General features: G+C 37.1%; 1 protein-coding gene across 5 annotated transcripts in view; it reads right to left on the minus strand.

Moving 5' to 3' along the window:
* nckap1 (NCK-associated protein 1) overlaps positions 1-27,965 on the minus strand; it is a 46,075-nt gene that overhangs the window by 2,046 nt on the left and 16,064 nt on the right. For all 5 annotated transcript variants that reach the window (XM_058786492.1, XM_058786491.1, XM_058786494.1 and 2 more), the window contains 21 exons: positions 27,210-27,366; positions 26,997-27,053; positions 26,673-26,876; positions 22,847-22,979; positions 22,405-22,486; positions 21,940-21,998; positions 18,097-18,242; positions 17,419-17,551; positions 14,081-14,200; positions 12,727-12,866; positions 12,169-12,300; positions 9,966-10,184; positions 9,124-9,254; positions 8,882-8,979; positions 7,284-7,377; positions 4,533-4,615; positions 3,319-3,399; positions 3,154-3,247; positions 1,277-1,393; positions 1,015-1,124; positions 760-849 (listed from right to left, as the gene is read on the minus strand). In XM_058786492.1, coding sequence (XP_058642475.1) covers positions 760-849; positions 1,015-1,124; positions 1,277-1,393; positions 3,154-3,247; positions 3,319-3,399; positions 4,533-4,615; positions 7,284-7,377; positions 8,882-8,979; positions 9,124-9,254; positions 9,966-10,184; positions 12,169-12,300; positions 12,727-12,866; positions 14,081-14,200; positions 17,419-17,551; positions 18,097-18,242; positions 21,940-21,998; positions 22,405-22,486; positions 22,847-22,979; positions 26,673-26,876; positions 26,997-27,053; positions 27,210-27,366 — 2,480 coding nt within the window. The remainder of the gene's footprint in view (positions 1-759; positions 850-1,014; positions 1,125-1,276; positions 1,394-3,153; positions 3,248-3,318; positions 3,400-4,532; positions 4,616-7,283; positions 7,378-8,881; positions 8,980-9,123; positions 9,255-9,965; positions 10,185-12,168; positions 12,301-12,726; positions 12,867-14,080; positions 14,201-17,418; positions 17,552-18,096; positions 18,243-21,939; positions 21,999-22,404; positions 22,487-22,846; positions 22,980-26,672; positions 26,877-26,996; positions 27,054-27,209; positions 27,367-27,965) is intronic.

Below are 27,965 nucleotides of genomic sequence, written 5' to 3' on the forward strand. Positions count from 1 at the left end.
TGCTGCGTAACAGAAATAAACTATTTTTTAAAGTATATTAAAATAGGCCACCAATATGAGAAATTGCAATAATATTTCACAATATTACTGTTTTTTAACTGTAAGTTTAACAAAACTTTTGAACAGCAGCGTATATATAAAGTCCAGTACAGTAAAAACAATTATTATTTAAATTGCGAAATATAATTTTTTATTTAATATATTTTAAAATTTAATTTAATCCTATGATTACTTTGTCACATCATTCCTCAGAAATCATTCTAATATGCTGATTTGGTGAAGCATTTATTATTCATTGATGAAAACAGTTTTTGCTGCTGAATATTTTTTTGTGAAAATCGTGATACATTCTTTACCTCCAGGATTCTTTGATGAAATAAAGTTAAAAACAGCATTTATTTAAAAAGGAAACCTTCTTCCCCCAAATATGTTATTTCAACAAGTATGGGAAACGGACTTAACATCATTTCTTCAGACTTAATTATCATTTCTTAATCACACTTTGTGACACTGTGATTTCCAATTTTCTTAAAAAAAAGTTTAAATTTCCAATATTTTTCTTGAAAATCTGAAACCACAGTTACTTTCACAGACATATATATATCATATATAATTAAAAACCTTATAAGATATGATAAGTCTGTCTTGAATAATTAATACATTATCATTAAAAACAGATATGTCTACAGGAAATATGATTGCATACCATTATGAAAGGCTCTGCCTTTTGTCTTGTAACGGAGGTGTGGATTCACTCACCATGTCCAGGAGCAGGTAAACAGACTCCCTGTTCCGTGTAGTGGTTTTATCCGTCTCCTGTCCAATCTTCAGCAGGCTGGAGGAGGCGAGCTGTGGGAGAGAATTACAGAGTTTTATTAAGCTGCAAAGTCCCAGAGAGAGAGTTTCATAAATGGAGTGTTTATTGTTGACATGTTAACGTAAATCGCATGTTGTGTCGTAAAAGTACTGGAAAAGAAAAAGCTTTAAGCTAATTGAACTAATGCTGGTACTCACGGCGAGGAACTCTTTGAGGCGATCCTCTATGCTGCCCTTGTGGATAGTGAATAGAGCAGCGGCAATCTGGTTTATCGCTTTAGCCAGACAGTGAATGTTGTTGCAGTGACCTTAAAAGATTTATAGAGAGTTAACACACACATGATAAATGCCACGTGCATTAAAACGCGTCGTTCCAGTGGACCGCAGTTCAAATCGCACAGATGTAATCTGATTTCTTTCGCAGCGGTTCAGAGCGAGTCTGAAATGTAAAAATTGGTACCTTCTATTGCGGGACTGTACTGTGACATCACGTTGCTGGCCAGGGTCGGCATGGAAACGGCCACAAAGACCATCAACAGGCAGGCGATCTTATACTCCTCCTCCGGGCTAATATTTTCTGTTACAAACATAGAATTGAGTTCATGAATTTTCCTTTAGGTAACTCTGAGAAATACTGATGTGCTGCCATTGTGAGATGGCAGGGAAATTGCAGCGATTGCATTTCTCTCTCTGGACAGTGTCCGAAAATCTGCACGAAGAGCCAAGAAAAACGGCACTAATGTCCAAAAATTAACTCTTATTTATGTTATTAGTGCAACAGCATTTGGGAGTGATTCAATTAAGTCTAGTTTGAGTTGACTCGCTATTTAGATAGTAAACAGAAGACGTTTGGATTTAACCATCAGGGGAATAGAACAAAAACATTGGTGCTGGCCAAGAGGCCCTGGAGGGTCTGGGCTGCCCTGAGAAAATGAAAGCCGTTCACCGGAGAGCTTTGCTCAATTCTGGAGAACTGCTGTGTGGAATGAGGTATGTTTAAGTGCACAAGGTTCTCTTCTCAGGAAACTGATTCCTCGAATGGGCTCTAATGCCTGATGAGGGTTTGATAAGCAACGCTGGACAAATGCATCTGCAAACAGCTGTGTGAGAGAAGCTACTTTGAAACTACAGAGATACACATCACTGCACAAGCATTGGGTACAAAACGGTTATAAAATGTTAAGACTAGTGCAACACACTGCGATTTTACATATGCTACCATTTACAATTTTTTTTTCGGTCAGAAGTTTTTGAAAAAAAAAAGATGATACTTGAAAAAGTTCTTTGATAACAATACAGTACAAATAGTGTGAAACATTACTGAGATTTAAACATTTCAGTTTTCTATTAATATATTTTAACATTTATTCTTGTAATGGTGCTGCTCAATTTTAAGCATGTTGAAAATAGCTGCCAAATATCTGTTTGCAGCATTTATAAATCATTTAGCATTATTTTGTCACATTACACTGTTAAAACGGGCAAAGGGATGACGTTTCAAAGACAGTTGAGTACTATTACGCAACATTTTTTTTTTAGTTAGCCACTCTTCAACACTGAACATAACACTCATGAGAGATCTCCTATGCACAGATATTTTTTTATTATTTTTAACTCTTGAGGTTGTGGTTAAGATAGGCCCGGCCATGTGAGGTTTGAAGCTTTCTTGTGAAATCATTCACCACAGAAATAATAAGACATGGTAAACTGATACTGTGACCAAAGTGAACATGGGTGTGGATGTAATGTATGTTTCTGAGTGTGTATTATAGCGTGAGGTTACACTGTAATCACAGTGCAAGCGAGCATCCCAGCACTGCAGTACTTGACCAGATTAGACCCGATATAAACCATGTGATACCACTTAACGTTTCAACACAAACCAAACCTTTTTTTACAGCCAGCTAGCTTGCATCCAAGGTCTTAATACAGGGATTTCTGGTAAATCATTTGGCATGAAATGGCCTTAGATTTGAGCAACAATGTGCACTTTGGAAAAAGAATTCCAGTTCAACTTTTCTTTCAAGTATGTGCACACCGACGTCACACTTTGTTAACTGCCTATTTTGTAGCTAATGCTGATGAAAGCTGAATTCCGAAAGTGGACGCTCGGCGTTCGAACAAATCTAGAGCAAAAACACCTGATGCGTATCAGCACATCGGCAAAATCTGCACTTTCTTAAGAGGCCAAAACCAAAGAACTTCCAGTTACGCCATTTTATTTTCCTCTGACTGGGAAAAAACCGAGCCAGTTTATATTTTGATGCCAAAAAGTTACATCTGGGTTAGAAATGGCCTGATGCGCATTACCATCTCGAATGGTCTGAAATTACCTACCAGACTTCTGGGAAGACAGAGCCACTACCAGAGCAGGGTCGATCTCACAGGGCAGGCCTGCAGCAGAAGACAGCTCGTACACGTTCATGGCGACCTGAGAAAAGGGAGAATTTCAGGTCCGACGGCCCATGGTTACTGCTGACTGCAAGTCTGAACGTCACCTACCTTCATGTCAGTTTCACGAGGAATGTGGTCTTTAAAGTCTTCCACGGAGCTCACCAGGAAGGGAATGTGGCAGGACAGCACCTGGAGAAAAGGACACATCTGTGATTAGAACTCATTTGGGCAACGACGTCTTCGAACAAAGGAAGAGTTAACCAATTTTTATTTTCAACCTCACTTCATTCCAATGCTGTATAATTGTATTTCTTCCTTCAAACACAAAAATCAGAAGAATGTCTGAGATGCTCTTTTCCTTACAATAAAATGGGACCAACACCAACAAGCTTTGAAAATGACAAAAAAAAAAAAAAACCCACATAAGTATAGTCTATATGACTTGTGAGCTACATTCAAAGTCTTATAATTTCATATACACATTTATGAACAATGATTGTCTGTAAATTTCAATTATCGTTTACTGAGAATCTCTTTCACACTTACGCATATTCAAACTTGTCATGTGACACGTGACAACCAAACTGAAGCATCTTCAGGCGTCATATTTAAATAAGTTTTATTTTAGCATTATTTATACACTATTATAGTATTTAATAATTTGCATTAGGTTTTTTTTTATATTTTCAGTTTCCATTTTAATTTGAATAAATGTATGTACTTTAGTCCTTTTTATTAGGGTTATATATCTATATCTATCTATCTATCTATCTATCTATAAAAGATCAAAACCTTTCATCAAAGTTGTCCTAACAACAAAATGCATTCTTGTCTTAGGACAACTTTATTGAACTTTTATTCAAATGTTGATAATATTTATATTTTATTTACAATATTTTACTTGCATTCAACAAAAAATGATTTTTAAAATTGTTAGTTTTAGTTAATGACAACACTGATTTAAATATGAGAATGCAAGTGAGATTTGACAGCTGCAGAAGCTTTTTTCATTACACAAAGACGTTGCATGCCTTCAGAAGATATGGAACATAGTGCACAAGTCATATGGAAAACTTTTTTTTGGAGCTTGGCAGTATAAATCATCCATGTGTTCTGTATGAAAAAAAGCCTTGGACATTTTACTTAACACCTTCATGGATCACACCTACCATTTCATGGAAACAATAAAAAGCTAATACAGGATTGGAATGAGCAAAATCTCAGCTACGAGATGTACAGCATCCTAATTTTAAGCTGAAATGATGTCCATGTGAGTGTGGAGCGAGTCATGAAAGAAACCAGGCGTCTGGATAACAACTCACATCTCTGAGAGCTTCCTGAGCCAGAGAGCGGAACGACAAAATCACGCCGATGATGGTCATCCGTTTCAGCACACTGTCAACCGCTACAGAAATAGAAGACAAGTCATATTAATAACTTCCAAAAATAGGCCATTTTATTCCTTTAGAACCACTAAAAATAGGTCTGCAGGTGGAGTGTATATGGGCCACATTCCTCAGATGGGATTTTTAAATTCCTGCTCACATTTGAGCTCAGTAATATGACTGTATGAGGACAAGCCATAACAAATAGCTCAAATAGCTCTGTGTAGAGGGCCTGTCTGCAGTGAGGGGGGGCCGGTGGGTGTTATTACAGCTCATACCATGACATTCCAAACAGCTACTGTCTAATACAGGGATTCTCCACCTGTGGTGCATGGACATGACTGGAAACTTACAATATTTACAACATCTCAATTGCTATTTTGATATTTTTGGGGTTTTATTTGTTATTTCTGACCTTGTCTCACACAATATTAATATAGCTTTGTGCATGACTCTAAAATAATGTCAATATGTGAGCCACTTTGATAAGATGACATACAAAGCGACCAAATGCAGTTTCCTTTGTTTTTACATGCTGTTCATACGCAGATTAATCTGAACTAGATTAGAGACCAGCAGAAAAAAAAAAAAAGGAATTTATTTGATAATACTACTACATTTAATATTACATTTATTCAATATCAGAAGAAGTGTATAAAGCATATAAGCAGATTAATATAATAATAAAATGCAAATATACACTACCGTCTCTTTTTAAAAGAAGTCTCTTATGCTCACCCATGCCGCATTTATTTGTTAAAAAAAATACAGTAATATTGTTAAATATTTTTAAAATAACCATTTCTATTTTAATATATTTTAAAATGTAATTTATTTCTGTGTTGGCAAAGCTGAATTGTCTGCATCATTACTCCAGTCGTCAAATCATTCTAAAATGCTGATTTGCTGCACAAAAACATTGCTTATTATCATTAATATTACAACAGTTATGATGCTTAATATTTTTATGGAACCTGTGATACATTTTTTCCAGGATGCATTTTGTTTTGTAATATAATAAATGTATTTTACTGTCAATTTCTTGACAGTAAATATATATATACACACACACACACACAGTCATATATATACACACACACACAGGTGCTGGTCATATAATTAGAATATCATCAAAAAGTTGATTTATTTCACTAATTCCATTCAAAAAGTGAAACTTGTATATTATATTCATTCATTACACACAGACTGATATATTTCAAATGTTTATTTCTTTTAATTTTGATGATTATAACTGACAACTAAGGAAAATCCCAAATTCAGTATCTCAGAAAATTAGAATATTACTTAAGACCAATACAAAGAAAGGATTTTTAGAAATCTTGGCCAACTGAAAAGTATGAAAATAAAGTATGAGCATGTACAGCACTCAATACTTAGTTGGGGCTCCTTTTGCCTGAATTACTGCAGCAATGCGGCGTGGCATGGAGTCGATCAGTCTGTGGCACTGCTCAGGTGTTATGAGAGCCCAGGTTGCTCTGATAGTGGTCTTCAGCTCTTCTGCATTGTTGGGTCTGGCATATCGCATCTTCCTCTTCACAATACCCCATAGATTTTCTATGGGGTTAAGGTCAGGCGAGTTTGCTGGCCAATTAAGAACAGGGATACCATGGTCCTTAAATCAGATACTGGTTGCTTTGGCACTGTGTGCAGGTGCCAAGTCCTGTTGGAAAATGAAATCTGCATCTCTATAAAGTTGGTCAGCAGCAGGAAGCATGAAGTGCTCTAAAACTTCCTGGTATACGGCTGCGTTGACCTTGGACCTCAGAAAACACAGTGGACCAACATCAGCAGATGACATGGCACCCCAAACCATCACTGACTGTGGAAACTTTAAACTGGACCTCAAGCAACGTGGATTGTGTGCCTCTCCTCTCTTCCTCCAGACTCTGGGACCCTGATTTCCAAAGGAAATGCTAAATTTACTTTCATCAGAGAACATAACTTTGGACCACTCAGCAGCAGTCCAGTCCTTTTGTCTTTAGCCCAGGCGAGACGCTTCTGACGCTGTCTGTTGTTCAAGAGTGGCTTGACACAAGGAATGCGACAGCTGAAACCCATGTCTTGCATACGTCTATGCGTAGTGGTTCTTGAAGCACTGACTCCAGCTGCAGTCCACTCTTTGTGAATCTCCCCCACATTTTTGAATGGGTTTTGTTTCACAATCCTCTCCAGGGTGCGGTTATCCCTATTGCTTGTACACTTTTTTTCTTCCACATCTTTTCCTTCCCTTCGCCTGTCTATTAATGTGCTTGGACACAGAACTCTGTGAACAGCCAGCCTCTTTTGCAATGACCTTTTGTGTCTTGCCCTGCTTGTGCAACGCGTCAATGGTCATCTTCTGGACAACTGTCAAGTCAGCAGTCTTCCCCATGATTGTGTAGCCTACAGAACTAGACTGAGAGACCATTTAAAGGCCTTTGCAGGTGTTTTGAGTTAATTAGCTGATTAGAGTGTGGCACCAGGTGTCTTCAATTTTGAACCTTTCACAATATTCTAATTTTCTGAGATACTGAATTTGGGATTTTCCTTAGTTGTCAGTTATAATCTTCAAAATTAAAAGAAATAAACATTTGAAATATATCAGTCTATGTGTAATTAATGAATATAATATACAAGTTTAACTTTTTGAATGGAATTAGTGAAATAAGTCCCTCAACTGATACGCACATGTGAGCCGCTTAAAGAGTGCTGCCATATGGTCCGGCTTGTCGAAGCTGGTCCTCATCTGGGTCAGAACCTCCACATTGTCCACCACAAGTTTCTGTAAGGGCGACAAAAGACACTATGATGAAAAAGCAGAAAAATGACCCAAATAGATCTGAAGCAATCTCTGTACATCATAAGCTACATGCACCTTTAAAATGAAATTAATCCTAATAACAGCATTTATGACCACGTTGATTACCAAAAAATTATTTAAATTTGAAAATCAAAACAAATGCTGTCGATTAAACTTAATTTTGAACCCAGAAAATTACTTTTAACACCTAAACAGAACCATCTTGAACAGTAGCCGATTAAAGGCATGAAATCGCCTGAGACGGGAACAGTGAAGAAACACAACAGAACAAGTTTGCATGTTAACAAATGATTTGCGTAATTTGAGCTCTAAGAGAAAACATGTTCCGCGTTAAAGTCTTTGGTGAACATGGCGCAGGATAGAAATGCAAAATAAACCATTTCACTCCACAGCTGATTGTGGGTCAGATAGGAAACTTGGTTCTTTTTCCCCCAAATTACTTTCAGCTGAAGGAGAGAGGTTTGCATGTTAGAACATCACTGACATGTGCCAAGCCTGTGCTCACACACTTGGTGGTGGTTGTTGCACAAGAAACTTTTATAATACAGAGGGCTATTTCAATTACATATATCACGCATTTGCAAACCTGCTGCCATTAATGAATGAAATGAAAGAAAAAAGCAGTCCATTCCTTAATCATTGTGTCAGGGAGTGCTAACAATACACCATTCATACCTCATGAGGAAGGCTTTACCTTCAATGTAATCAAACTAACATTTGGTTCAGGTTTGATCACAGTTCCCGTTAATTCATCATTGCTAACAGTAACTCAAGAGTGAGGGGAAGCGCTACCTAAACTCTGTTCCCGGAAAACAGGCCCACATGGAATCTGTGGCTGCAGTAATCCTCAGAAAGCTCTTCATGTGTCCACAAAATTGGAACATCCAATCATTCAAAAAGTTTTACGCAACCTCTTGTGTTCTGGTTTTACATAATTGGATACTTTAATCATGTTTTACAAACGTACTACAGTCATCCACGTTTTAAGGTCATGAGCTGTAACACACTGTACCATGTAAAAAAAAAAGACAGAATTTCACACAGTTTTTGCTAAAATTCTAAAAATACAATATTTAAAAAAAAAAAAAAAAAAAAAAGGCCACAGATTCAGACAAGACCTGCCAGTTAGTCAGTGACTTTTTCCTAAAAAAAAATTGATGTTATCAATTAAATAAATAAAAACATTCTAAATTAATAAAGACATACTAACTACCTAAATAAATAAATAAATAAATAACTTTATCAGAAATAAAAGAACACAGATTGAGTCTGGGCCTGCCGGTGAGTCTAAGTGACTGTGAGAATCACCGTTTAACAGGAAGACTAAAAAGAGGCTCTAATTACTCTCAGGCAGTCTCCAACAGAGAACTGTGCTTCCGAAACGCTCTCAGAGGAAGGCAAAGTAGTCAGAACTGCGACTAGCCTAACGATGTGACCTTTCACCTCAGAGACCCTTATCGCTCACCTTGAGTTCAGCCACCTGGGAGGAGATGTGCCACATGAGGCTCTCGCTGAGGAACTTCATCCCATACGGACCCAGCAGCTCAGACAGGGAACGCATTTCTGAGAGTCAAAGACAAGAGCTTTTAGACGTGCTATGACAGTTTGAGTGTGGATATAATCACATCCAGCTGAAGATTGTGTAATGTTTCTAAACAAGGAAATCCTTTATTCAAAGTGTCTTTGTGGAGTGCTTTTCTCCCTCACCAGATATGTCAGAATACTCCTCCGCATTAAAGGTGAGCTCATTCTCTGTGGGCAAGTTGACGAAGGCCTTCATGGCAGGAAAGTAAGCGATGTGACCGTTGCTAACCTGCCGCAGTAGAGTCTCCAGATACCTGCGCACAGATTAACACCAAACCAAAGTTCATAAGACATCTCTTTACTTTTAATTTTTCATCCATGTTTTAATTTAATTTGTTTGAACTTATGTAGCACTTTGCTTGCCAAAAACATGAAATTAATTTTTTTAAATATCAAATTGTTTATGTTTTAAAGACTAATTAAATTGCTAAAGTTTTATGCATTCATTTAATTTCCACCATTTTTGGTGGTGTAAATTGTATTAAATGGTAAAACACAGAAATCAGAAAAATTAAAACAGACAACACAATTTCTGAAAAAAATTTATAAAATGCAATTCATAGGGCCCTATTGCTAAAGTGATACAATTTTCTGAATTATTGTTAAATTGTTAAAGTTATATGAACTTAATTGTTTAGATTTGTAATTATTAAAATGTAAATTAAACCAATTTAAATTAAAATTTCATAGGGCCCTTGCAAATATTCTTCAAAACCATTAAATACTCAAGTTGTTTACTGTTCAAGTTATAATTACATAATTGTTCAAGTTTAGTCGAGGCTTTGCGTTTGGAGTGCTTTTTGTTGTTTCCTTTGTAGAGTGCTCTAAATCAGTCACTTAAGAGGTTCTACTTCAGTTAGCATGTCTAAGAAGGCAGCAGCCTATGCAGGCAGTATACTTGGTTTTGGAACAGAGCCATTCATCCTCACTCTGTGGCCATTCTGGAATGGTATGTAGAGTCTCACCAGTTGGTGTAGAGGCTGGTGATGGTTGGTTCTCCGTGGCTGTCGAGGTGTTGGGTCTGCTGCAGCAGCACGTTGTTGAACACTCTGGTGATGTCAATCTGCACATAATTCTCGATGGACTGCAGCACTGTCATGTAGGCCCGCACGCTGGTGAGCAGCTCTGATGGTTTGGCAATCTCCTGTGTGGCCTGGTTGTACATGGTCATCCCGACTATGGACCTGAGAAGACAGTTACAGAAATGGTCAACAAGGACTGAACAAAAAAAATGAACCGCCCCTACTGACTTTAGCATATGTCTCTTGTTTTATTGCACAATTGGTGCATGTAATGCTAAAAGGAACAAAATATTTTATCAAAATGCATCCTTCTACACCACAGCAAAAACATTTATGCTGATGTAATCAATCAATCAATCAATCAATCAATATATATATATATATATATATATATAAAAATAAAATCAACAAACAATCCAATAAAAATCCCAATGGATAAAATCCATTTCCTATCTTACATAATTTCCTACTAAATGTTCAGTTTCACTCAGAAACAGTTCCCATTTGAAAGCGATTAAACCAAACATGAAATACTGTTGCAACCCATTAAGTAATAAAGCTAAATTATATAAATGATAAACAATCAGTGCTATTTTAGCATCACAGAGATATTATTATAATTTTGAATCAGTTTATTTTTTCCCTTTCCCTTTTATTTTTTTTGGTTAATTCTGTTGTGCGTTTTTGTCATTTTTAGTATGTGTGCATATTTATTTATTTATTAGTACACCAAGGTCAAATTATAAGGTCATTAAACTGAGAAATGCTGCTTTGGCAACTAGCTGAAGTAAAGTTTTTTTTTAGATTATTTCAAGTAACGTTTATTTCAAGCAATTATTTTTCTCTTTATGTTTTAGTTTTTGTTTCAGTTTAAGTTAATAATAACCCTGTAAACAATAAACTTTAATTAGTAGAATATTGTTATTATTATTATACAAGGAAAAAAACCCATGTAAAAACTGTGACAGTTTAAAATTTGGAGCAAGTTATGACATTTTGATAAAGGCTTATGAAGACAAACTTGTTTTTTCTTTGGAATAACATGTCCACAATGAATCATTCACAGTAAGATCTGGACTATATGTTAAGAAAGTAAACAGGGTCAATTTGGACTTTGTTATGTGGTGCTGTTCGGAGAGCGATGGTGGCCACTATAAACAGATCCATAACCACAATGACCTGAATCAAGGCTATTTATCCTGTCAGATGGAAATGGGTAATAACAGCACATGGTTGGGTGGTGAGATCTGCTAACAGGGCCTCTCACTGCTGAGAAGCATGGCCACATGAGGGGTTCACAGCCCGGGAGAGAGGGGCCAGCCAATGCATCCACGTCAGAGTTTTGAATCCAACAGTGGAAAATACCTGTTATTCCTCGGCCTGATGTTTATTTAGTTGGACAAGCGCTATTCTGGAACCGTGTCAAAAATCATGCTAACCCAAACTCTTACCGCTAGTCCAATAAATTACACAAATCGAACAATAAACCCAAGAGGCTCTTTAAGCTGTTGAGTTTTCAGCTTAATTAATAAGGGAGAGCTGGACGACAATTTTCCTTGACATAAAACGCAACAGTAACTCTCCCCTATGAGGCAAATCAATATGATTGATGCTAGTGCGGAACGAGTGCGGATAGACCTCATCAGGAAGGGAGGACTGTGGGTAACGTAATAGATAAAATGAGCAGTGATGCATTTACACAGGTAGTGGCCAAATTCAGTTCAGGCTATTGGGATGTTAATGCTCACAGGAATCAGGTAAAAGTCTCACTACAATTTTTTGCATATGCATACAATTTTATGCATGCACATATACACATATAAACACTCACATTTATTTACTATAAATATATAAAGTATATTATAACAATACTTTTTAAATTGTGTAATATAATACTATAAAATACTAATACGCACACACACACTTACACAATCAGTAGAGACAGAAAGTCCCTTTTATTTGTGAACTAATTAATGAACTAGATTATCCAAAAATAGGCATTACCACGTGTTTTTTTTTTTTTCATAGAATGTCCAAAAATTCACAATTACCTAATAAAGTTCCTTAAACCAAGATATTTTGGTCATTTCACCCAGCCCTAATTCAGATCATCGTGTATCAGTATCAGGATGGTAGTTTGACTTACTTAGTGAAGCGGATCTCCAGGTGGGAGGTCAGGTACTCGCGTGGGGTGAAGGTGTGCTCCCAGACCATCATGTTGGGGACGTAGTTGATGGAGAAGCAGAGCTCTGACAGAGCAGTGTGCAGTTTGTCCAGACTGTAAAAAAACAGACAGTAGCCTTAAAAACTCATTTCCTTCAGATTACACGGTCAATCAGGGAAAGCTTAACCAGCACAATAGCGCTGCTCGCTATGGGGCCACACCGCTCCCAAACTGTTACTACTACTGCTCATGTGTGTCCATGACAGGCTTTAGGATAAATCCATTTTATATTATAAGGAGGATCTGCTTGAATGTTTGCCGAATGGGAGGATAATACGTTAAAGGCCTCTAGCAGGGTTTTGTTTAACACATTGATTCTCTACTGGTAAGATCTAATGGGGACGCAGACATGCCCTCATTGAGGAAAACCATGAATTACAGAAACTAGTACAAGGTAAAAGAAAATATGATCCAGACTGAATTAAATATGGGTAACAAGTGCTTGACTAGATTTAAAAGAAGAGCGAGTTTCATCCTTACTTGGTGACCAGGAGTCTGTTCTTCCTCATGCTCTCAACACCAGGCTTCTCCCTCTCCGGTTCACCCTTCTTCCCCGTCTGCTTTTTCGACTTCTTGTTCACGGCCTGACTGATGGTTTTGGCACAATGTTTTGGCAGTAGCTGTGCAGAAGAGCAACAGGAAAAAGCCCCTTTTTAAAGTCAACATGAAATCAAAATTGACCCTATTTACTTTCTTAATACAAGTTCCTGGTAATATTGTGCACAATTCAGTGCATGTAATTTTAAATATGTGCGTTTAGAGTTGGGAATAGAAAGCTCTTACATTTTTCTTAAAATACCAGAACTGAATGATTTACATGCTGAAATAAAGAACCATGGCAAAAGAAATTGTGAGCTTGAGTTGAGCCTGCAGCTTGAACAGGATGTAATAAAAGATTGGGTGTCAGGAAATGATAAAGCCCATAAATAGCTATTTTTCTGTTGCATAATCTGCACGCAAAAAACATTCAGCATTGCCAGTGTAGTCTGACTCATGAGCAAATGACTCTTTAAGAGTTGATTCTTCTTAATGAATCGATCAAAAAGATTCAACACAGTCTCAAACTCATGAGTTTGAATTGATCACAGTGGTTCTTGAACTGAATCACTCGCCTTGAAATTAAGACATGTACATTCTTGTTTTTTAATACATGAGTTTTGCATATGGTAAACTGCACTGAACCACAATTTATAAAAAGCAGAAAAATATTACTTTTTTGTAATAAAATTCATTACCCTGCTCCGCCTCTGACACAACTTTCCTTTATGTTTGACACAAATCCCTCTAATTTTTCAACTCCTCTCCTCCAGTGACCTGTAACATCCACTTTCCACCATCCAATCAAATCCTGATAGATCAAATCAAGACCTACCCTAAGTTTTTGCAAATTGAATATCTTGTTTTACTAGAAAATGTGTCAGATTACAGAGGTAAAACGGCTTTGATGTTGTCCTTAAGACTGTAATTCCTGTAAATGTGACTTCCACAGTCCAGACAAGAGCAAAGCTGGAAGTGGCTTATGAGCTGCTGTCCTGTTTCCTTACAACATGACGATTACACTCACCAGAGGGGGATGAGAGTAAGTTTAATCATTAAAATTGACCGTATGTCATCGAATCAGTGCTGTCAACTGTGTCCAGGAAATCAATCACGGTTTAATTTCATTGTAATGATCATATTGCAACGGAATGCAACATTCCTGGTGAATCTGCAGAACTCTCTGTAAACCCAGTTAAGTTTGTTAAAATCCCAGATATGACATGGAAAATTCCAGAACTCCCAAAAGTCCCTCTGTGTTTTGGCAGCGCTGAAAGCGTGTGTGTGCGTCACTGACCTGGTCGCTCAGGGTGCACTGCTCTGTGCATATGTCTGTGATGAGGTTGCGGGCTTGCTTGGCCATCTCGTCCAGGAACATGTTGCAAAGGGACAAGCTGCGGTCTCCGATGTGGTGCCTCTGCAGGGTGGAACAGACAAAGAGACATTAGTGGAGATTTCCCTTAGTACAACCCCAATGTTAAGCTAGACTTTAGATTTTCAGTATAAGGTACGATTCACTTTGCAGTGTACATTTAGTATAGGCAGTGTGAAGCTGTCAGTGCATCAGGTGTGTCATTTTTGCGCCACAAACAGAATTACAGTTCTATTTGGTTCGGCTACAGGCACGGGACAGGAAATATATCCTTTACCTTTAGTATCAGTGCTAAAAAACAATACAGCTCAACTGGACACCTGTTACAACCATCTGTAAACAAGGCCTTAAACTGGCAAAGAACCACCCAATTAAACAGGATGGGGTCATCCGATGGATGCATAAACTGATTTTGAGTGGTGTTTAGGCACAGGTCAATCTGAAATGGCCTATAACTTCACACACACACACACACACAGACATATAGTTTAAAAGTTTAAAGGGTAAGAAATTAATGTTTAGTTCCAGTACTTTGCTCTTTTGAACTTTCTATTCAGCTTTGCCATCACAGGAATTGCATTTTAAACTATATTAAATTGCAAAACAGTTATTTAAAATTGTAGTGCTATTTCACGACATTCCTGTTTTTACTGTATCAAATAAATGTAGCCTTGCTGTGCATAAGACTTCTTTCAAAAATATTACAAAAAATGACTCCGAACTTCACATATTAATCTGAATTACTTGTATTATTTGGACCAGGGTGGAGAAACGCCTTATTTGTCAGCATGCCATTGACTGTTGACTCTATCTGAAAACGGTCCATGAGTGATCCATGGGCATGCTGTCAGAGGCTGAAACTACTCCAACATAAGCTGCTCAGGTGAATTTGGCTCACAGTGAGGTGCTGTTTGTGACCCGTCCATGTGTAAGTGAGGCTCTTTGTTATGGCCCAGCTGGTCTCGTTGCCTCAACTCCCTCCCCAGAGCAAACAGTGCATACTCTCTAAATTACTAATGCAAAACAACCTTTGCCCCTGTGTGGAGCTGAAGCCTCCGCTCCTGCACTGTGAATCCCAAACATCACAGAGGAGGCCTTCATGACAAACAAACAGTGTCATTTAAAGCTTTGGTGGCTCAACTCAGATTTAATGAGTGCGCTCATCATCCGTTCGTAAACCCAAACATTGTGCCTCGCTCTTCGTGGGCATACGAGGGGAAGAATCGGAGACGGTGCAGGTTGGAAATAACACATCCATCCGACGTGATGCTGAGGCTAACCTCTGCTGAAGCGCCGTGATCTTTTGTTGTTTCTCTAAACCGCTGTAAAAAGTTTTCTGTGCGAGGATGGAAATATTCTTGGAAACTTTTAGTGCTTTTCCAACATAAATAAAGCTTGCAGCTGTCCAAAGCTGTGTGGAGTGGACATAGGAGGAAGACCATTTCAGAGACATGCTGAGAGAGGGAGTTTCATGTTTAAATAAGGGAAACCCAAGCCTTCTATGGCTCAATAAATCTCTTTTATTCCTCTAAGTGCTCTCAGACAGCTCAATGTTCAGGCCCCGCAATGACATGAGAACTCTCATTGTGCTGTTTGTTTTGGTGCCGTTTGTCCACCAATTAGGAGAGAAAATGTGGGTTTATTTACCAAATTAAATTGGATATTGGAGGGTACGATGTTTGGCAGGAACAAACACTTGGTGAATGTGCCGGCCGTATACCGGCGGGGGGGAAACAGGAATCTGTTGTGCTCCTCATGTGTGCGGAGGGGCTTCCATATGCCCCCGGGGAGCCTGGGTAGCTGCACCGGCGTATGGTTCAATTACAGATTTAATAAATCATGCTTTTCAGCATTTGGTTTTCTGTACACATCCTGATACACGGACCACAGCGCTCAGTGCTGCGTGTTGGGACATTCCAGCTCTAGTAAACTCGTGGAGCCTTCCGGATTCACAGTACGACTCCATCCTGAACCCTCGCATGGGTCGCGGCTAAGCCGTGGCGAGACCCAACGGAGAAGAGGAAAGATCTTTTCCAAACTCCTCTTCTCAAAAGTAACACTGACCATATTCACTAGGGGACATTCACAGACACATAAAACACAGTTTTTTTCCCCCAAAAACACAGAGTCTGCATAGAAACTAAACCAGAAATTTCAGGGCAAGGCAAATAGTATATATAATTTGAACAAATTAAATAAATTAACTGTGAACTGATTTATAATTGACAACTAAAGCAATTGCACAAGGAAAAAAAAGGACATTTATCTCAGTACAAACCAGGGCTGGATGATAAACAGATTAATCACAAAAAAAAATCTCTCTTATTTAAATTAACTGTAATGATGGAAGTTGTAAGATCTTATGAACGCAACACTTCAAAATTCAAATGTAAAAACTGCTGAATCAAATATGTTGTATTTATTGTATTGTATTGGGTATATGTCGAACGTCACCTGACCAAACCCGGAAAACAGGTCTCATCGCTTCCGCTTGTCGGAGAACGTATTAATAGCAGTATTAAAAAAATGCCGATATCAATGGACTTTTAAGGTAATCAGTTAAATCAGCTAGCTGTTTTTATTGTTGACGTTTTATTCGACTTTTATATATAAATGTTATTGAAAAGAATAAAAATGTTAAACTTTTATATATGAATCCACATATGTGATGGACATTGGTTATGATTATCTTTAGTGTCTACTTTGAAGGCATCTTGAGTAAAAAAGCTTCATATTTAACGGGCACTTGCAAAACGCGTGAACCGGAAGCAACGAGACCTGGTTAGCAGTATACAGAAGTATGTTGCGCATAACCCGTATTGTAGTAAAAAATAAATAAATGTATTTAAACATTGGTGCCTATAAAAAAAATAATAATTGTATAGAATATATTGTGTGTTTATTTAGCTAAAACTTTTTTTAATGAATTTATAATGTATTTTACTTGCATTAAATATTCTGAATCCACAAATGACAGTTTCAAAACCAGTACATTAATTTAGAGACATATATTTAATTAAAATATACGTAACATGCGAAAAACGTCATAATGTGTGATTTTGGACATAGTGAGAATTTTTTTTTTTTTTTTTAAATCAAACTAATTTAAATCATCCAACAATTTGATTAAACCAAAGCCTTGTCATCTTCAGAATACTCTAAAAAGTATGAATCACTGTTTTCAGATCAGGTTACTGGAGTGAATCTGACATTTGTATTCCTCTTGGGGCCTTTTGGACTGATTCCAGGTCAGTGTGACTCACCTCTTCAGGGCAGAGCTCATGGGTGCAGCTCATAAAGTGGGTGCAGAGCAGAGGGAAAGAGATGGAGTATCGAGACTGGGACGGCAGTTCGAGACACTGCTGGAACATCTTTTCAAAGGCGCGGCTGTAAAAGCTATCAGAGACAGAGAAAGAGAGAGAAAATGGGCTGCCAGTTCACTTCACCGTCTGGTACAGTCATATCTAATCAGTTGAACGAACGCCCCTGTCCGCTTTCCACCCAGCATGAAAGAGAAATATCTAAAAACAAGAGGCACAACAGACAGTTGCTATGGCCTTCTGAGAACAGATATGCATTCTGCCAATTGTGGAGCTGGCGTTAGACTGTGTTTCCTGCGCCATTGCTGAATCGACAGCGTCACGGCAAAAAGGAATCATATTTTGCCCAAGTTATGAGCTTGCAGTTTGAATTAAAATGTATCAAAAAATAAAACAATTTTGCATGGTCTTTGCTGGCTGCATGCAAAAATTAACTAAATTTATTATAAAATTCTAATTTCAAGTTTGAATTAAAATAACAGATCATTCAACGAACCAGAGCAGCTGCAGAATTAACACAATGAACTCACATAATGAACTGCAAGCCAGCATAATTTGTATACATTTTCTGATTTTTATACTGTAATCACATCACATCTTTTCTCTGATGTCAGGTCATACCAGAAAATGGAAAGGTCAGAAGTCTCCACAAGCATCTCCACCAGAGAGTCCACCATCTTGGTGTGGAAGATGATGGTGTTCATCATTTTTCCCAGCTCCCTGTGATCTGCCAGTCCTAGCGAGGCCTTGGACACGCTGGTGTAAGCCTAAACACGAAGAAAGACATCATTGTTAGCATTCATCTTTAAAGTTCATTAATTATTCTGACAACTTTTCGCAATCTATTCTCAAAGGCTGAGCTTGGTGGGCTTGATTTCCATGAGCAAATCCTCGAGCAAATGAAGAGCATCGAATCAGATTGGAAACTGGACCAGGGCAGAGTCTGAAGAAAAGTGTGGTTTGATGTTTTACCATATCATTAACTTCTGAGAAGGCTTTCTGGGAAATATTTTCGTAAACTTGATACTGTTGAACCAGACAATGTCCAACCAACACAATTTCCTCTCTAGCATACGAGATCAAATGAAGACAGTATGCAAAACAGATTCTCTTTGGTGTTTAAGTCAAAAAAACCCTCTTTTTTTTGCAGCGAAACAGCTGTGCCAGCCAGTGCGTTCAGCTCTTGGACAACTTGAACATAAGAAGTGTGAGAAAACTCAAGCAAAACAAGGACTGCACACGCCCTGCGCTGGCTTTCAACATCTAAAGATCGGCCAATTCAAAGAACGCGGCATGCCAGGATGATGCCACATGACATTCAGCAGGTGCTAAACTCACAAAGCTTGTGGTTATGGAGTCCGGGGAACGACAATAAACATATCGTACAGCACTGAAGTCCACTGCGGAGTAGAAAAAGTATCGAAAAACAGGGTTTATTTTTAGATGTACATTTGCAGACGGCTGCTGGTAGTTTAATCGGCCATAGAGATAAATAGGACCGCACCTTTGGAAACGCAGAGGCCAAATGCAGACGAGCAGACATGAACTGAGTGAACCGTTAGTTGTTATATACTGGCAAGTGCTATCTCAACAACCGGGCCATTACACAAGAAGAAAGCATGCTAAATTTAAGAAGAGAAGAGGGCATCCTTGCTTAGACAGCAGAGTCACGGCAGCTCTTCAAACTAACTTGCTGCTATCAAACCTGGAGGAGTAGTGACGGATTCTAGACATTTATACACATACTGTTCAAAAGTTTGGGGTCGGTAAGATTTTTATAATGTTTTCGAAGTCTCGCGCTCATCAAGGCTGCAGTTATTTGTTTAAAAATACAGTAAAAACAATAATAGAACTGAAATATTACATTTGAATTGTTTTCTGTTTCCATATACAACAGAATAGAATTGATTTTTTTTTTAACATTATACATGTCTTTACTGACACTATGGATCAATTTACTTGCTAAGTAAAAGTATTGATTTCTTAAGTATTAATTAGTTTTTTTTTTTTTTTTCGAATAGAAGACAGATGGAAAAAAATGTATTTCAGTAATAGAGTTTTAAAAAAAATACTAAATTACAGCAATAAGAATTAAAAATAAAAACCACCAATAAAAATGGGAATAAAATTAAATTAAAGAACAAATAAACTGAAAAATAATAAAAATGAGTAATTAATAAAAAGTTACAATGATTAATTTCATTTAAAAAAATTATTTGTATAATTTTATTATATATTTAATTTTTTATTTATTTAAAATTGAGACTTGGACATGTTTTAGTGTGACTCACCTACATATCTGAACATATATATCCACCCACCCACATCTGTCAACAGCCTCTCACACACACACACACTCAGTTGCTCTATAGCTGACTGTTTAAATCCTTGAATTTGCTTTGTCCTGGCAAACTGAGAGCAGTCTGAGCTCAAGGCCTTGCAGTGAATAAACACTGCTGTTATTAGGGCCGATTTGTTTTTGTGGCCATGTGAAAGAGAAGACTCAGGCTGTGAAAAGAGCAAAGGAGAGTGGGAAAAGGCTCAAACACAGAAAACAGTTGTTCAGCTGTGAGAAATGTTCACATTCTGCTGATAGCAGTTTCTCCTGCTGAAAAAGTGAACTGAAACCCTCCTGTGTGAAGAGGATTAGGCCTGCTTTTGAAGCGATCGCCTGGGTTCAACACAAATTAAGTTCTTTTTGTGGGATCTGTGGCATTACCACAGGAAATAATCTGTCCAAAAAAGCAAAAATTGTGGTAACTGTAAGGGAAGTGCAATAAACACACTGGTTCATTCAAATAAGATGGCGTAAGGTAAGTAAAGTGAGACAGAATTATTTACTGAACATGCCTATGTAAAGTTACATGGCATTTTTCAACATCATGACCACATAATGTCGGTCACTGGCAAGGTTACCAGAGAGGAAGGGATTAGATAAAGCAACTTCCACCAAAGGTAATTGCATCAGCGATGCACAACAAACTCAGCCAAAAAATGTAGACAATATTACAGCTTAGATAATAAATAGGTTTAACATTATAAATGTTCTTACAAACACTATGGATCAATTTAATGCATTCTTGCTGATTAAATGTATTCGTTCCTTTAAAATTTGGGATGGACCACTTGTTTTGTGGAACAAATGGAAGACAGATGGATGCATGAATATATAGTAATACATACATATTGAAGTACAGTTAAAAAGTACTCAATTGCAGCAATATAAATCTATAACGCTGTTTGCACCACGCTCTTCTGTCATTTGATCTTTTTATTTTGGAGTTATTTAGTATAGGAGATTATGATCCGCACTCACGAAAACAGTTTTCTTTTTACATTTTATTTTACATTCATCGCTAATGGATTTTTCCCATAAGAAATTTTTAAATAAGCAATATAAATCTAAATATAACCACAAATAAAAATAGAATTAAATAAATAATGCGTAAATTCATCCACATGAGAATAAATAAATGGGTTTAACTGAATATTTAAAATGTAAAAGGTTCCTATAAATGAATGCCTTATTATTATTTTTTATTATTTAAAAAAAAAAATCCAAACACAGATCAATTTATAGCTGATTAGATATTTTACAGCTGTATTTAATAAGAAAAACATATATTTACTTATAATAAACTGCCAAAATATTAATAATATATCCATTATTTTTTTAAGGCCTTTTTTTTTTTAAGAATTTTGAAATTCTGGTTTTGAATAATTCTGAAATATTTCCAGGCTATCCATGATCATGTAAAGGTTTTAAATAAAACTGCAAGTATATTACAGTATCTGCGATTACAAAAAAACAAATTGGTAATTGAGATCATGCCTCAAATTCAGTTGATAAAGCTTCACTTTTGAACCTAGAACATTCCTTTAAGGAAGAGGTCAAACGGCTTCTCTGCTGTGGGACTGGGCAGACCAACACACAGGAAACGCATTAGAGAGCAAGCTGGACCGTCCCAAAGCCTGCAGTCCAGATCCATTTGAGGTCCACACACTCACAGCCCGTCGAAATCACATGAACAAGCTCGTCTCTCCATCTCCGCTTCCATTCCCACCCGCCCACATGCGTATTCCGCAGAGACGAAGTCTGATTTATTTGAGCCTGGATGAAAGGCGCAGGCTCTTCTTGAATAATCAGAGCTTCAAAGAACAGCATGCATTGTGGTTCATTTCGAAGTAATTCCAAATTAAGCCATTTTTCATACAGCATGTAAAAATGTTGCTTTTATTCGGAAAACAAAGGATAAGCAAACTTTTGCAACAAACATTTGCCAGCATGAAACTTTTTGTTGTGTTGCATCTCAAACTGTGAGAGCATTAGTTGCTTTATGTTAACCGGCATCTGCTAATTAGTAAGAGGGAAGCAGAGATAAGAGCTGTTAATTATGTCTGATTAGGATCAGAGGAAGCAAACACCATGTATTGACCCAGCTCAGATGACTGAGATCAGCTTACCTGCAGTCTAAACCAGTCCAGCCTCATCCCTCTGAAATCAAACACTTCCCCATCTTCAACTGCAACACACACCCAAACAAAGTTAGTTATTTTGTGATACTGTACAAACAAACAGTGACATTAGAGAGGTTATATCACACACACACACACACAAAAAGTACAGCAGCCTTTATTATTTATTTAATTTGAATCCATAAAGTTCTGAAGTACTTTTCATTGCAAGGGACTGATTTGGATAGATTATGCAAAATTTGCCCAATGACCTTGATTATTTAATATATAATCCCTTTTTTAATTTATGCAAAAATAATGATTTTGTAATCCATGCCGTTATCATTAAATAATATGATACAAAGATACTACAGATTATAAAACAAATAAATAAATGTCTAGACCGGGGGGCATCAATTATGATTTCATGTTTTTAAGCACATGATGAATGTTTAAATAAGAGAAGTTCACTACCTTGTTTAACACTGAGAGAGGTCATCGTGTTCACGAAGGACGACATAATAATGGACTCATCCTCTGGGCAGACAGACAGGTTCTACAAGGGAGAAAGACATGATGATTTTAGCATTCATGTGTGTATTTTAAACTTAAAACACCATGACGAGCAAGTCTAGCTCCTGATAGGGGTCTCAAAGCTGAATCACAATACTAGTTCTCCATCTAGTGGTGAAGTGTGTGTATTTCGCCTCATGTTCTTCTAGACGCCCTACATGAGATCCTGTGAATGATTCATAATGTGACTAATGTTCATGTCTGAACCACCCAACTGCACATGACTGATCCTCATCTCATGGGAGCGCTACAAATAACGACTGCTCTCATAAGGAAGTGTAACTGATCTGTGTCCTTTGAGTGCAGTAGGAAGGAAATGGATCCATAGTGGGGACAGTCTCACCTGTACTAGCTCATTGAGCACCACGGCATCAAAGCCGGACAGGTACTGCACATAGTACCTCTGCATCACCGGGCCGTACTTCCGCACATGTGCCCTCAACTCCTCCATGTAAAAGATCAGCTCTGCGATGTGCCTGAGAAAACAAGCAAGAATGAAGGAAAAAACAGCCTTGGTTTTACATGCATTTTTCCTATTCATTTTCTCCATAAAGACTTGCAAAAGCACGCAAAAAACAAAACAACTAGGATTGGTTCTAAGCTGTAAACCAAATCAACCTGCTCCAAGATGAATCACAAGATCATCAAGCTTTTGAAAAAAAAAAAAAAAAAAGTTGTTCATAAATTTAATGAATTACTCATTCCATTATGACCAGAGATGGTGTCAGGGTGTAACATTTCAAATGATATAAAAATAAATAAATAATGTGCTGAATGATATAATCAAACAAGAAGTGCTGTTATTGTTAAACAAAACTAAAACTATAAAAAAAAAGTTTAACTTGACAAGAAAATTTAACTTGAAAACAAATGAAAAATGTTGAAAAGTGCTAACATGAAAATGGAAAAATATATAAAAAGCGCATTTAAAATATGAATATATACTGTTAACTAAACTATAGTAGTGCCGTCAAATGATTAATCGCATCTAAAATAAAAGTTTTTGTTTTGTTTACATAATGTGTGTGTGTGTGTGTACTGTGTATATTTATTATGAATATATAGACACACACATGCATGTATATACAGTCATGGCCAAAAATATCAGCACCCTTGCAATTCTGTCAGAAAATGAAACACTTCTCTCAGAAAATTGTTCCAATTGCAAATGTTTTGGTATTCACGTGCTTATTGTTTTTGTTTGCACTGCAACAACACAAAAAAGAGAGAAGAAAAGTCAAACTTGTTAAAATTTCACGCAGAACTCAAAAATTGACTGGACAAAATTATTGGCACCTTGTCAAAATTGTAAGAAATAATTGCTTTTCAAGCATGTGATGCTCCTGTAATTTGTATTTAGACACACCTGTGGCAAGTAACAGGTGTGGGCGATATAGTAATCACACATGCAACCAGTTAAAATGGAGAAAAGTTGACTAAACCTTTGTGTTGTGTGTCACACTGAGCATGGAGAAAAGAAAGAAGTGTAAAGAGTTGTCTGTGGATTTGAGAGAAAAAATTGTGGAAAAACATGGACAATCTCAAGGCTACAAGTCCATCTCCAGAGATCTTAATGTTCCTCTGTGTCCAGTGTGCGCAGGATTGTTCGAATGGTGGATAAAGAACCCCGATTAACTTCCAAACAAATTCAAGCTGATCTGCAGACACAGGGTACAACAGTGTCAGCTCGCACTATCCGTCGCCATCTGAATGAAAAGGGACGCTATGGTAGGAGACCCAGGAGGACACCACTGCTGACACAAAGGCATAAAAAAGCAAGACTGGAGTTTGCCAAAACTTATGTGACAATCACAATCCTTCTGGGAGAACGTACTGTGGGCAGATGAGACAAAAGTAGAGCTTTTTGGTAAAGGACATCATGGCACTGTTTACAGAAAAAGAAATGAGGCCTTCAAAGAAAAGAACACAGTCCCTACAGTCAAACATGGTGGAGGTTCAAAGATGTTTTGGGGTTGCTTTGCTGCTTCTGGCACTGGATGCCTTGACTGTGTGAACGGAATCATGAAATCTGATGATTACCAAAGAATTTTGGGGCGCAACGTAGTCTCCACCAGAGGTCATGGGTCTTCCAGCAGGACAATGACCCGAAACACACTTCAAAAAGCACTCAGAAATGGTTACAAACAAAGCGCTGGAGAGTTCTGAAATGGCCAGCAATGAGTCCAGATCTGAATCCCATAGAACACCTGTGGAGAGATCTCAAAACAGCAGTTGGGAGAAGGCATCCTTCAAATCTGAATGACCCGGAGCAGTTTGCAAAAGAAGAGTGGTCCAAAATTCCAGTAGAGAGGTGTAAGAAACTCATTCATGGTTACAGGAAGCGACTGATTTCAGTTATTTTTTCCAAAGGGAAAAATATTAAGTTAAGGGTGCCAATAATTTTGTTCAGTGCATTTTTTGACTTCTGTGTGGAATTGTATCAGATTTAACTTTTTTTTTCTCCGTTTTTTTGTGTTGTTCCAATGCAAAAAAAAACCCCAAAACAAAACATGCGAGTACCAAAACATTTGCAACTGCAACAATTTTCTGAGAGAAGGGTTGCATTTTCTGACAGAATTGCAAGGGTGCCGATATTTTTGGCCATGACTGTATTTAAGAAAAATGTTACGTTTATATATTAATTACATTTATATATGATATAATTTATATGAATATAAATATATACACGTAAATATTTTCAAAATATGCTGTATGTGAGTCTTTACATATACATAAATATACACAGTACACACACATATTATATAAACAAAAACTTATTTTGGATGCGATTAATCGTTTGACAGCACTACTATAAAGCTAAAAATATTTAAAAAATGTTTTTGTTAATTAAAATAAACCTGAAATAAAATAAAATATAAACATTAAATTCAAAACTTGGCAACAAACCAAAATGTTAGTTTGGTTTAGAAAATGTGGAAAAAGGCAAGTCAATATATTAAACATTAACAGTATATAAATAATACTAAAATAACATTTGCAATGCACTGTAGGAACAAATTGCAGTGACTTGCACATAAATAAAACAAAATGACTAAATATTTAGTTTTTGAAAAACACAAAAGTGTAGCAGTCTCATTAAAGGGGTCATATTATGCTCTTTTACAAAGTCTTGCTTGGTGGTTCGAAAATTGCATTATTTTTCACATAATTTACATTATTACAATACCTATCTCCCCAGCCTGGCACAAACGGCTCGATTAGTTCCGGGTTTGTTGAAGGCCCGCCTTCCGAAAAACGAAATGTGTTGTGATTGGTTAGCTGTCCCAGTGCGTTGTGATTGGCGAACAGCTTAGACGGCGTTTCAGTACTGCACCGCCCCTTGCCAAAACAGCAAGTTCATCAATATTCCCATATCAATTCAGACCCCAAGAATATTGAACAAGAGGATCCTACAGAACCTTTGCACGGATATCGCAAGACATATTAAAGTGGTAACGTAATTTTTTTTTTTTTTTTTTTTGGCTAAATCACGTTTTAGATAGGATGTCAACAACAGCTTAAAAATAACTGCATTTACTATGTACAGATACGTGCAACAGTAATATGCATTATGTTTATTGTTCTTTAATTCTAACATTATAACATGAATTGCAGTGAAACTGTTATACAGTTGAATTTATTTATACCATAGTGGTAGAGATCTAGGTTTCCCCAGTAACACTCCGCTCACAAAGGCTGCTTTATCAGACATTACATGCAAGATGAAATGAAAATGACATCCACAATTTTCTGAAGACAGTCGGTTTCCTTCAGAAATACAGTGATATAAAAACACCCGCACCGGGTTTCGATTTTGAAACGTGCAGTGCTCAACCAAGCGTTCTCCCGCCAACCATTGGAATTTCCGCAGGCAGGATTTATTTTAATGATATTCTAATGGGCCTCTTTGTGATATCACAAATACAGGAAAACATCTTTGTAGTCCAAACGAGTCGTTCGTTGTAGTTCTTGAAAAGAAATATCTCCCTTTGGAGTGGACTTTGAGATTTGTAACTTTGTAGATCTTTTTATGCCCAAACATACACACTACACACTGACTAAAATTAAAAAAGTGAAAAAGCATAATAGGACCCCTTTAAAGAATAGATATAAAAAAATTGTTTTTTTTTTAAATCAAGATTGAGTGTTGATGTAAGAACTGGATTTACTTGTCAATGAAGTCATCTGTGCTTTTCTTTTGGATATTGTCGGCGTGTCTGAGCAGCCAAATGATCTCATCACGGGCGAAAGAGAGAGCCATGAACACAAACAGAGCCTTGGGACCCAGTAAGCCTGGTTGGTCCGCCAGTACTGTAGCGAGCTCTTTCAGGGCAGACCTCAAGAACTTGCGGCGTTCTCTGTGCATGGAGCCCCTGGATGAAATTATAAAAATATAGATCCAGCTGTTTTGGTTTGGTATCTTCAGAAATACCAAGTTACCACTTCCACCTTTATTAGAATTTTTTTTTTTTTTTATCCAAAGTACCACTTACGCATGTGACAGAGCAGATTCTTTGCATTCACGGATGTCATTGACACGTTTGTTGTAACTGTAGAAAACAAGACAGAGAAAACAAATAAACATATAATGATGTTGATGTGTTTGAAAAGCATGAACCACATTTTGATAATTAAGACATTACATGCGTTACACACAATATGTAAACTAATTATAGAGAATGTGTTTGCCAGTAGAAATGGCTGACCCGCGAATGTTTACAAAGAGATCCTCAGCAGCTTTGTGAATGTGGAACACCTCGTCCCTGAACAGACAGAGACAGGAACTGCTCTGAAGAGCTAACTTCCACAGACTGAGAGCTGCAGGGTCACTGTTCAGAGCCGCGTGACACAAGATGAACCCGACTAGGACAGAGAACAGAGAGAGAGAGAGAGAGAGAGAGAATCTTACATACCACATACACTACTGTTACATACAAAGACACTTCCTGTCAATCAGTGATAGGTGTAAAAACTAGGCCCATACGGAAACTGTGTACACATAATTGGAACGAGAGTCGCTCACAAATATTGTTAAATATTTGTTTAATTTGATGATGCTTTTAATACATTTATTACATTCTGCAGCTTCCTCAAAATAAGCGCAGAAAGCGTGGGGACAAAACAGATTCCATTTGGGCCAGTTAAAAATTGAACCACATCATGTAAATGCAATACTACTACTAAAGAAAAAAAAAAAGGCTAGTCAATTTCTTAAATCAATATTTAAACAATTATTGCTTTCCTTAAATCTGAGGTATAACAACCATATAACAGCATTCACAAGAAATCTAACTTTGGTAACACCATGCATTTCCAGAGAGGAAGTAATTCCAGAGGCAAAGATAATCACTACATTTTGATGAATAATTAAGAATTTTTTAAAAAAATTAACATGCACAGAGGAATCATACACAGTATACATAGGGACATTTTATAATAAGACAGTAAAAAGTGTCAGTTTT

The sequence above is a fragment of the Onychostoma macrolepis genome, chromosome 09, assembly GCF_012432095.1.
Source record: "Onychostoma macrolepis isolate SWU-2019 chromosome 09, ASM1243209v1, whole genome shotgun sequence".
NCBI classification, from domain to species: Eukaryota; Metazoa; Chordata; class Actinopteri; order Cypriniformes; family Cyprinidae; genus Onychostoma; species Onychostoma macrolepis.